General features: G+C 63.2%; 4 protein-coding genes across 4 annotated transcripts; 1 reads left to right on the top strand and 3 right to left on the bottom strand.

Moving 5' to 3' along the window:
- Nucleotides 1–361: 361 nt before the first annotated feature.
- Nucleotides 362–958, top strand: MNEG_9335 (hypothetical protein; the record flags this gene model as incomplete). The annotated part of the gene is made up of 1 exon (XM_014042196.1): nt 362–958. A coding segment is annotated over one exon (597 nt), but the record flags the coding sequence as incomplete, so codon positions are not given.
- A 490-nt stretch (nt 959–1,448) lies between these two features.
- Nucleotides 1,449–4,171, bottom strand: MNEG_9334 (hypothetical protein; the record flags this gene model as incomplete). Its single annotated transcript, XM_014042195.1, has 6 exons — nt 1,449–2,204; nt 2,366–2,425; nt 2,572–2,674; nt 3,252–3,387; nt 3,650–3,849; nt 4,047–4,171. The coding sequence occupies 6 exons, from the start codon at nt 4,169–4,171 to the stop codon at nt 1,449–1,451; spliced, it is 1,380 nt and encodes a 459-aa protein (XP_013897649.1).
- Nucleotides 4,172–8,528: 4,357 nt separating this feature from the next.
- MNEG_9333 (hypothetical protein) lies at nt 8,529–8,954 on the bottom strand (the record flags this gene model as incomplete). Its single annotated transcript, XM_014042194.1, has 1 exon — nt 8,529–8,954. The coding sequence occupies one exon, from the start codon at nt 8,952–8,954 to the stop codon at nt 8,529–8,531; it is 426 nt and encodes a 141-aa protein (XP_013897648.1).
- A 2,248-nt stretch (nt 8,955–11,202) lies between these two features.
- On the bottom strand, nt 11,203–11,385 carry MNEG_9332 (hypothetical protein; the record flags this gene model as incomplete). The annotated part of the gene is made up of 1 exon (XM_014042193.1): nt 11,203–11,385. A coding segment is annotated over one exon (183 nt), but the record flags the coding sequence as incomplete, so codon positions are not given.
- Nucleotides 11,386–11,403: the final 18 nt, after the last annotated feature.

The following is an 11,403-nucleotide window of genomic DNA, read 5'->3' as shown; positions in this document are numbered from 1 at the left end:
GCACACGCTCATTGCATGTTTGGGTGCATGGCGAAGGCGGTGCGCAAGTGTTTGTGTGTGTGTCTGTGTGCATGTGTGCGCGTGTGTGGAGTAGGATGCAGGGAGCCGAGGTGTCATCGAGTGGTGTGATCCTTCAGCTGTGACGGGGGGGGGTGGGGTGAGGGACAACGGAATGTCGCTTCCAACAGCCCAACCAGGGATGGTGCGCCGTTCCTGGGCAGGTAGCTAGCGACGGCTGTCGTGCCCTTTGGTGATGCACTGCAGAGCCCTACAAACACATGCTGCTGCCGATGCCGCTCCGCTGAGGATCCCCCTCCCGCCCCCATCCCCGTCTGCTCCGACCGCCGCCGCTTTCCCCCAGGCCTTCACCCCAGTCATCACGATGTTTGCGCTGTTTGTCGCGCGCCTAGAGACCCCCAACCGCCCCATGATCGCGTCCGTCCTCGTCATCGCCGCGGGCACGGCGCTGGCGGCTTACGGGGAGGTCAACTTCAACGTCTTGGGGGTGGCGATTATGTTTGTGTCCGAGGCGGCCGAGGCTGTACGCTTAGTCATGACGCAATACCTTCTAGTCGGCTTGAAGATGGGGCCGTTCGAGGGGGTGATGTACCTCGCGCCCGCGTGCTTCGTTTGGCTGACGCTCGGTGCCGCGGCGCTGGAGTGGCCGGCGATGCGCGCGGCCGGCGCGATGAGCATCGCGCGCGCCAACTGGGTGCTGTTTATCGCGGCGGCGTGCATGGGCTTTCTGATCAACCTGCTGGCATTCGCCACCATCAAGCTGGCGAGCAGCCTGACGCTCAAGGTACTGGGGACGGTTAAGAACGCGCTGCTCATCTTCGCCGCCATGTTGCTCTGGGGGGAGGTGGTGACGGGGGTGCAGGCCTGGGGTTACGCTCTGTCAACGGTCGCATTTGGGGTGTACACCTGGATCAAGATGAAGCAGATAGCTGCGGGGTAATCCATTCGATCAGTTGTTGCTGTACTACGCACTCGAATTGCGAACGCATTGTTTACTAATTACTATTCTTCCTGTCCTGAATTATCGCGCTTTTAGGCACGTGTGCAGCTGCTGACCTGTTCATGTGTTGAAATGTAACAGTGCCGGCCAGCATGGCGTTGCATGATGCAGGAATGGCCTTGCCTGAGCAGCAGGCAGCACGCAAGCACGGAGGTGGAGTGCAGCAGCAGCCACCGCTGCAACCTTGCTGGCAATGTCTCAGTCAGCCATGAGGGGTCGCACCGCAGGCTGGAGTCCAAAGGGCACCAGCTGTGAGGGCTGTGGTGGCTGGTTCTTCCCAGACTCTTGCCCCTGCTGCATGCACGCGCACCAGCACATCCCAGGCTGCAACCGCCCCGGCTGTGATTGCTTGAATTCGACATCAGCACCGCTGCCAGACCGGCCCCAAGCAAGGAACACATGGTTGTACCCACCGAACCGACCAATGCTGTTACCCAGCCTGAGAAAAGACGACCGACGCACTAGGCTCCAGCGCACTGCTCACGGACGCGCCTGGCCCCGACCGAGCCAAGCCGCTCACGCTCGGGACCGCGGCGCCAGCCGTCACCGCGGCCAGCCCCAGGGATGGGCCGAACATTATGTGGCGCCTCAGCAGAATAAGGTAGGCCATGGCGTCGTCCAAGGGAAGCCCGGTTGCCTCGGGCAGCGCGGCCGCGACGCCCTGAAGTCCCTTGGACCCCGCCAGCCCTGCCGCAACCGACGAGCGCGGGGCGCCCGTCGTCGGCCGGCCGCTCTCCGGGCGCCCCGCCACCCCCTGCGTGCTCCCGCCGCCGTCCGGGGCCGCCGCCGCCCCCGGGCCGCTGTCGCGCGGTGTCGGCGCGGCCGACGCCGTGACTGAGCGGCCGCTGGCCCTGTCCCTGGAAAAGGGGGAGTGCGTTGCCACGGGCCCGCCTGCACGTGGGGCCTCCGCCTGCTGTCCCAGGGGCAGCCCCGAGACCTTGAGCCCTGGCCCAGGCGCGAGTCCCCGCAGCTCGACACCACGCCCCGCGCCTGCAGCAGCGAATGCCGCTGACGGAAGCATGTCCGGGCCCGCGCCGCCACTGACCACTGCACTGCGGATTGTTGCGGCGTCGTGGTGCGGCGGCTGCCGCTCGCACCGCCGGCCGTGGTCGGCCAGGACGCCGCGTGCGACTATTGGCGACGTCACTGCCTGCGTCACCAGTGACGTGTTGCTCAGGGACGCGGCCTGCAAAGAGTTTGGTGTCACGAGGAGAAGGCCTTTTTTCAGTGCTGGTTCAAGGCTGGGGACTCTGGTAAATACCTCGACCGGCCGGCTCAGCCGTGACTGCAGGCCACCCTAAAGTCTGCGTGTGCCTTCCTGGCTCCTGCAGTCCCCAAAGTCATCACCTGCACGCTCAGGGTCGATGGCTTCTCGTTCAGGCTGGCGATCAGCTTGCCTCTCAGCGCCTGCAGCGTCGGTGGATGTGTTGTCAAAGGTCAAAGAGCCTGCAGCGCCCCGGCCCCTCGTGCACCATCTGGGCGCTGCGCCGCCCCGCCCTGAACCGAGGCTCCACATGGCTCCTTGTAGGCCTGCGCCCCAGCGCTCCCCTCACCCTATTGCCGCCCTCGTGCTTGAGCGCCCAGATCTGCTCCACCCCCAGGGTGTCCACGCTGCGCAGTGGCCGGTGGCGCCATGCCGCCAGATTGAAGGGGCCCCTGCACACACGGCAGGCACATGGCAGCACCAGCACGAGTAACACCGCTGGAAGGAGACACCGTGCCACACAGGGCAGGTCGCACTCCAGGCCGCCATGCACTAGATATGACTCATCAAGCAGTTCATCGCAGACTACCACAACACACACGGACACAAATGCTGGCACTTTGGCAGCGCTGCCCTGGTCCACCCCAACTCCCCCTGCCGGCGCGCCGCACGTGCCTGAGCATGGCACCCATCTCAGTGGCAATCACCCCCTCGCGGCCGAGGCGCCCCAGCGCCTCATGCAGCACGCCCTCCAGACACAGGTACAGCGCCTCAAAGAACCGCCTGGCGTGGATTGAACAGCGGGTGGAGGGGGCACTTGCCGGCCCGGTGAGTGTGTTGGGGGTTTGACACACGGTGGATTCAGCTGCACCGCTCAACTTGGTGCTCAAAGAGTAAAGGCACATTTCAGCCGAATGGCGAATTTGGTAGACTGGCTGAGCTTTACCACCACTCCGGCTGTCAATCAGCCAGAGCTTGGTCCTGCTGTGTTTGTGGGGCCGTGCGCAGGGGCGAGGATGCCCAACAGACCTGTCGCGCTGCGGCCTCCTGAAGCTGCTGTAGCGCAGGATGAGCTCGGCGTACGGCTGGCTGAGGCCGCAGCGCTGTGCCGCCTCCTCCTCCCCCAGCTCACGCATGCGCTCAGACAGCAGGTGAGGGTTGTAGCCTGGGGACAGGGTTCGAGTGATGCAGGTGAAATTTCAGCCAGGGTTGGGTGCATGCTCGCATTTGTAGGCAGGTATGCATGGTCGCAGGAGTTGCCTGCTGCACGCACAGACGCCAACACACCAGCAGTGGCTTAATAGCAATTGTGATGCGCTCTCAACAGCGAGTCAACCCCCTGCCACCGTCATGGTGAGCAGGTGTCAAAGTGCGGTGCGCATATCACGCACGCTTGCGTTTGCAGCCTTCCCCGTGCCCATGCTCACCCTCCAAGTGCTGCTGCCGCGCGCGCTCTGTGCACCGCACGAGGCCCTCCCGCTGGAACCTTGCCGCAAACAGCAGCAGCAGCGCGCGGGCGAGGCGGTCAAACAGGGCACCCTCCACGAACTTTGCAAACGCGGGCGTGGCACCAGGGTTGCCCTCCATTGACTTCAGGACCTTGGCCTTCGCACTGGCCAAGCTGAACCTGCGGCGGCCACATGCGATCGACGTACGGTGCCGGACGCTGGGCGCATGCCGCGCACAGGAGCACGCGGCCCCGCAGTCTGGGCAACTTCTGCCTGACTCAGTTGGCTGGTTCCCACAGTGCACATTCCTGTTGAAATCAACGGCACCTGACAAGCGGCTGCCTGACACTCGGTTTTCGCGTCGCTCAATGCTCACTCAAACTCTGGAAGGGCCTGCTGGCGCGCCGTTGCAATGTTGCAAATGCTTCCCGCGATGCTCGCGCGCTTGTGCGCTGCGGCTCCTAGCGCCCCAGCGCCAGAACCTGCGGGCAGGTCTGCCATAGCGCCTATAAAATGATGATCAAACTAATCTATATTTTCAGTATTATTGCTGCTATGCGCGTTGAAGGCTTCGGACAAAATCTCGCAAAACACATGTCATACATCATCGGCGTGCTCCACCGCATGACGATGAGTTAATAGTAATCTGTTGCTGGATTGTTTGCATCGTTGACTGCTTTCCAGCAAAACCGTAGCATTGCAACTTCCAGAGGGCAAGTGCACAGGCAGACATGCAAATGCACGGTACCTGGGGTACCTGGGCGACGCAGGAGCGATGGCAAAGCGGCCGAAGAGCTCAGCGTCGCTCGCTCACCTCACTGCCCTGGTGGTAGCACATGCTGGACGCGGTGTCGCAGGATCGTCACAGCCGATGTAGCGCAGCGAGGAGACACTTGTATTGCTGGACTCACAAGGGGATGCTGTCCATCTCAGCCTGCGCAGCGATTCTGGTGCCACTGGACGTGACCTACTGCAAACTCAGGGCACGGCCCCGCACAGCTAGCTCAGGATCCCCTGGAGCACCTCCCCCTGGCCTCGCCTGAACCCGGCCTAGTTGCAAATGTCCCATCACAGGTCAAAAAATACCAACAATATCCATAGGAAGCCTCCTACTGCCCGCACAAGCCAGCCCAGAAGTTACACAAGGCCTGAGAATGCGGTTGAAACAGTGTGCTCTATGAAGACAACGTGCACTCCTCCAGGCAGATGCCATCGCTTCGTTGGTCCCGTGCCCTTGCTTCCCGTGTTCCCAAATGTTTCTTTGGTCTCGTAACCCCAGAATCCCTGCCATACCATGTGGCAATGCCTTGCGCGCGGCATGCATGGCTGCGCCTGCGAATGCGTCCGCGTGCCCCGGGGTTGTGCGATCAACTGTGCCCCAAGACGTGGTGAGGTGAGAACCTAATTGAGCAGGCGCTGGCGGCCGTCAGCATGCTTGGGCGCCATGATGCCCGCACATCGGTGCACTTGCATCACTGCACATGTCCAACGGGTTTTGATCACCAAATGCAGGCAAGCGCACGACAAGGTGTAGCGCACGAGCCAAAACCGGTGCACCGTGTATTTGAGGTTCATTGCTGGTTTGCAACTGTGCCGCTTCAAGCGCGGTGCCACACGCGCGTTCCGTCCCGCGGCCGCCCTGCACAAATGGCCGAAGCCCCAGGTGAGCAGCAAGAGCGTCAGAAGCCCGCACCATGCGGATCCAAAACTGGACCAAGAACAACCCATACAGGAGGAGTATACAATCCTCGACAGTCAAATTTGCTATTCAAATCTAGTCAAAAACTGGTCAAACGAAGGGGTTTCAGCAGACGGCGATCTAGTCAAAACTGTGCAGCAATTATGTGAGGCTGATCAAAGCGGGGTTTAGCATGTGTGCAAGGTCGGGTGCACGCGCCGTCGCTCAAGCGGCACGGTGTGCCCGGCTGCACACGGTTGCCGGGTGCCTACATGTTGTTCAGCTGCCTAGGCATGCATGCGCAATACAGTGCCGGATCACCAAGATATGAGTGCGGCTCTCCAAACGATAAGCGGCTGGCAAGTTGGCTCGGCCCCCCACAGAGAGGGCCCGCAGCTCGCAGCCAACAGCAGCACGGCGCAGAGCCAGGACGGCGACGCAGGCCATTGCAGGGTAGGCCCCACAGGCAGGCCAGTCATCCCCTGCGTGCACACGCCCCCGCGGCCCGCGGCCGCCACTGCTGGACAGCCTGCGCGCCGGAGCCGCAAGCCACCGGGTCCTGTGTGGGGGCGAGCGCCTGCAACAGACAGTACCGACAATGTGAAAGCTTTTTCGGGCGGTGACGGTGCCGCTCAACCGCATGCACCACCCGCACACGGGGCGGCGGCACCTTGGCCAAGGAAATGCGACACAGCATGTGCGTTGGCCTGCCGCAAGGGGCGTTTGCGGGGCGCATGGGCGCGCCGCGCGCTCGTTCTTCGGATGCCGCGCCGCAGTGCACTCATGCGCTGTCGGCAGCGGCGGAGGCAATAAGTTTGCGCGGCGATGCGCAGCATGGATATGTATACGTGATCTGACAGTACATAAGAAGCATGGTCAAGAGACCTGCAGCATCGGACTGCACGAATCAAGCAGACTACTGTGCAACAAGGGGTGTGGCCCGTGAGTGTGGCAGCAAGGGCGGCGGAGCGCGACCTGATCTCGCGGTTCGAATTCCTTTCAAGGCCGTCACGACGCACGAGCCAGTGCGTGGCGCCAGTGCAGCAGCGCCACAAAGTTTGAGTCACATGCAAAAAGCTGGCGAAAGGGTATGATAGATATGATATGTGGGGTGTCAAGCAAGCAGCATAACTCCAAAAAGCAGCGCCGCGGTGCGCTGCCAGCCCCCGCACACCCAGGTGCTGCACCTGGCTGCAGCCGGGCTGGGTGCTGCGCGCCAGGAACCCCCCACGAGGCGGCTGGTCAGACCGCTTGGCACATTGGGGTGCCGCAGCGCATTCACAAAGCTTGTGCGACGCAATTCTGTCAAACCTGGAGGGCTCAAATCGACGGGGTGCTGGGAAAGTGGATGTGCGCAAGCCCCTATATGCTTCAAGCAGAGACGAGATTGCCGCCAAGACTGGGGGGCATCGCAGGGGTAGGGCAACACCCTGGCTGCGGGCAACCAGCCTGCGCAGACGGCGAAAGTGTGGTTCTGGCTGGCAGCCGCGCTGCAAGCACTCTCTGCCAGGAGGGCAACGACAGGGACTTGGACGTGTATCCCGCAGTGCAAATGCAGACCTGGTCAACTGTTGCAAGAAGCGCCTCAGAGGCTGCGACCGCGGGGACGCGTAGCGAGCAGCGCCAGAGCACCGCAGCCCTGAAACTGCCTGCTGGGGCCCTCGCCGCCGTCAACCGCGCCCAAGCACTTCGGGCGCACCCAAGAGCTGTGGCGTGTGGATTGCGCTCTTCCTCAGCACTTTTTCTTGGCCTTGCTCGTGATGTACTTGCTGCTGCCTGTCGGCCAGTCCTGGGGCCTGAAGCCGGCCGCGCTCTTCTGTGTGGCCCAGGGCCGCACCAGCATGCCCAGCGGCACCACGGGCTTGCCGTTCTCCTTGTTGTGCTCCTAGGGTTGGTGGTGTGAGTGGTAGTGTCAGGATGGGAAAGCGGTCCGGGGTGATTCGACACCAGGTGTGGGGATGATGGGGGTGAACATCTTGGGGAAGCGGGGTCGCGGACAGAGGGCGGGGCGGCATTGCTGCAGACGGTGGAGGAGCCAATGCCCCGACACCCACGGCTACAAGTAGACAAATATGGGGCTGCCGGGCTTCATCTGGGGCGGGCTGGCCGCCTTGGCACTGGTCTGCAGCTGCGGGTGGTGTGAGCGGCGGCCAGGGGCCGAACGGCGGCGGGGCACCTCCCCCTGGCACATAGCGTGTCCACCAAAGCGCCCAGCCGGTGGCCCGCGGCGGAGGGCACGCATTCGTGCCGTGGCGCCTGGGGCCGGCGCTTCGCGTGTGCCCGTCCTTGCCCCATGCCACTGCGCCCCCACCCTGCATCCGCGCCTCCGTAACCAGCGCGGGTGAGAGGCGCCTTGCTTGCCGCTGCCACCTTGTCTGTTTTCACCCATTGCGCGCAGCGCGGGCGCCCCGGTCCCATGTATGCAGTCCTCCACCTTGGTGGGTGCAGAACCCGGCAGCTTTCCACAACCAGTCGCAGTTTTTCCTTCCAAGCGCAGCCTGGCTTCCCTTTTCTTATCCCTCCCTTTCCCCTCTGCAGCCCTCTTTCCTGTGCATCGCCGCTTGCTTGACCTGCCCAACATTCCACAACACTTGGCGGGTTTACAGGTTTACAGCTGATTTTTCCCCGCCTGTCTGCATAACCGTTGACTTTCCTTGACATTGGGATGCGCCGCGGCGCACAACAAACAAACCAACAAGCGGCTGGGTGGTTGGCTCCGCGCCTCCCCGCCCGCCGCAACGAGGGACTGCAGGCGCAAGCGCACGCAAAGCACGGGCGGCGAAACACGCAACGCCTGAGGTTGCAACACTGTACGCATATTGCAGCTTTGCTGCCGTTGAAACGCTTGGTAGTCATTGCCAAGCGTTCAAGTGGATCCACCAGTGTCCCCCCCCCCTAACATACAATGCACAATAACATCATGGGACATGTCAGCAACACCACAATTATCAAAGGCATGGAACGGGCATCAGGAAAGCCTGTCGCGCCGCGGCACGGTGTTGCCGCGGCGAGGCGTGTGTGTTGGTACATATCCTGGAGCCATAGGCACGCAACAGGCGTGCAGTCAAGCGCGCCCTTCAAATGTGGGGGCGCGGGACGGTGGCTCTCCGCCACTTCCAAACATGATGCAGCAACCTTCGTTGAAGCAGGTAGCGTCATGGCGGGCCCCTCTGACGCGAGTCAGCCGCTGCGCTCTGGGCACCAGCGCCAGCAGTGGCCCAGGCACCAGCTATCCAGGCGGCCGCAGTCGCGGCACTCGACGCAGTGAGTGTCGATCGGCGGCAGGCGGCGGTCGCGGTCGCGGTCGCCCCTGCCGGCCGGGTAGATGCGGCGGCAGTTGACCCCGTTGTAGTAGCTCCCGGGGACGGCGCAGGGGCCCAGGGGGTTGTCGGGGGTCATGTCGGGCATGGGCAGGGGCATGCCGCCGCTGGGCTGGGGGGGAGCTGCGAGCAGGGGGCGCCTCGCGGCGGGGTATGCCTCAGATGCCTCAACGTCGGCGGCGGACGCCGCCGGCGGTGCGGCCGTAGTCGGCGCCGGCGGCGGGGCGGTGGGGGCGTCGGCGGCCGTCGCGGCCCGGGGGGCGTCGTCGTGCAGAGCAGCCGGCATGGCGCAGTGTGTGGATGATGCCGGTGGGGCGAGGGCGAGTAGCAGCAGCAGTGCCAGGGCGGCGATTGGGGCGAAGGAGCGGGATTTCGACATACTGTGGATTTAGGTCGAGGCACACCTGAAGGTTGTGGGAAGGCTGGCATAATCTGTCGAGGGAAAGGAGGTGATGTGATGTGATGTGGCTGGGCTGGGTTGACGGCGTCAGGATGGACGCGCGACATGCAGTACACGGTCCTGAGGGTGATGAACGGAGCTTCAGGCCTGCCAACTGCACTTTATTATGTTTCACAGCACCATAATGGCCTTCACAGCTCAGCGGCGTGGCGTACCGGAGATATTGCGGAGGTCAGTTAGCTTCCGTCGATTGGTAAGAAAGCGCGGGAATAGCATATATCAAGATTGAGATATGTGTTGAATAGCTTTCTCATATCATCTCCGCGTGCAGGATTGCCCTCTGTTGAGGTGAGTACAGTAGGCTGCCGGCTCGCTCAGGGGCTCGTGCTCACCACCTCCCTCTTTCGTCGGCCCGGGGCTTCCAACATAGGCCGGTAGGCACCCTGGGCTGATAGCTGTGTTTAAATGCCTGTGCACATGCAGGTACGTGATGATGGTTATGGCGAGCACTACTACTGAGCTGTCTTGACGGCGGAGAACCCGCCGCGGGAATGCAGACATGTGCGCAGCTTTTCTGTGGTGCCGTCCAGCAGCCCCTGATTGAAGCCCCTCTTTGCACGTCAGGCCCTGTCAGTCCGGGGATCGAACTGGGCTGCAACTCAGTCGCTGAGTAACAGTAACAGAGCGGCGCTGGCATCAACGCACGGTCAGTGATTCCGGGGCCCCTAATCAATCGTGGGTACCGGTGTGCAACACACCAGAGAACGGCAGACACAACTCGCGGCAGACATAATCACGGGATGAACGGGAAGGCAAGGGGCTCCGTCACGTCCTCCTGGCCCAGTGATTAAAGGGGCTGCGGCTGGGGTGGCAAGTCCCTTGCCCTTGGCTCTGCCTGCGGCGAGCACTCGGGTGGTACCCGTGCACACACCCATGTTGACGCCAATTTTGCTAAAGAATGAGGCAAGCCGCCACCCGACCAGGCAGACGAGAAGGTGTGAGGCCGTCTCCAGATTTCGGGAGTGCGTGGCAAGGGGCCCAGACGGTGGGCCCCGCCTCAAACCAGTACATGACGCTACGCAAGGTTACGTGTGACACACGCCGCAGATGAGCAGCCCGCGCAGGCTCGGCGGGTTCGAGGCCGCACCCCAGAGAGGGCGCGGCGGTGCGCCGTCCGCGGGCGGACTCTGCTGGCAGCGCGTGATGTGATGTGCTGTCACGCAGGGTCGCGGCGGGGAGTGAGTGCGGAGGGGTCCCGAATTCGGGTAGGCGAGGGTTCCGGGGGTCCGACGGCGCGAAGGGGTCTGCTTTTCAGCGCCTGCGGGTGTGATGCAAAAGGTGTCTGGGGTGCAGAGGGTCGCACGGTGTGCGACTGCGCGTGACTCTAATTTCCTGGGCCGAGCGGCCGATGAACACCGGCTTGCACCGGTGGTGCGGCAACATCCCTGAGTGCTCTCCCTCATGCAAAGGATGTAGTAGGCCTGCAGATCGTGCATGCTGGGTGGTCTGTGCGCGTGAGGGGCGATAATGGGCCGCAAAGCGCGGCGCAGTCAGAACGGCGGCAGGCGCGTGCAGGAATAAGAATAGCAACAGAAGACGCAGCAGGTGCCCGCTGGAGGCCAGGTCGGCACCCCAAAGTGCTGCAGGGGTCTGGTGAAGCGCAAGGCATGCCTAGTCAACGAGGGTCAAAGACGCAGGGTGCCGCGACAGATCACAGCGGACAACCCTGGTGCAACACGTGGAGCCCAGCACTGCATGCGTGATGGGTGTGCAGGCCGCCTGGTCGCGTGAGGAACGGTGGCGCAAAGCTGGGGGTACGAGGTGCACACAGGGCCCGTAACCAACTAATCCAGGCCGCATATATGTCGACCCGCCCTTTCAAAGGATCACTTAGCAGCAGCGATGCGCGTCACCTGCCGCAGCGGCGGCTCCCGGCATCTTTTAGGCATGGCCTCGCCAATTGGCGAGACCGCCCTTTCTGAGTGTGGCTGCGGGCCTGGCCGGCCGGCCCTAGGAGCGGCGCTGAGCCTTGGGGGGCGGCAGCACACAAATTCGGACCCAGCGGACGGCAGTGCTGTTTTTTTAAGCGCCCCCTCAACCGCCTGCGCCCCCTGAGCTGCGGCGGCGGGCGGCCTCAGTCGTGCAGGGACTCGAACCCGAGGCCCTCCTTGGGGCAGCCGGCCTTCTTGGCGGCGCCGATGACGTCACCGATGGGGGTTGACCAGGCGTCAGTGTAGATCTGGCGGAGGTCCCTGATGAGGGGGTAGCGGGGGTTGGCCCCGGTGCACTGGTCGTCGAACGCCTGCTCTGACAGCAGCTCAAGGGAGGCCTGCGG

Source organism: Monoraphidium neglectum (assembly GCF_000611645.1).
Source record: "Monoraphidium neglectum strain SAG 48.87 unplaced genomic scaffold scaffold01900, whole genome shotgun sequence".
NCBI lineage: Eukaryota > Viridiplantae > Chlorophyta > Chlorophyceae > Sphaeropleales > Selenastraceae > Monoraphidium > Monoraphidium neglectum.
The sequence above is the reverse complement of the archived record's forward strand: the minus strand, read 5'-3'. Positions and strand labels throughout refer to the sequence as shown.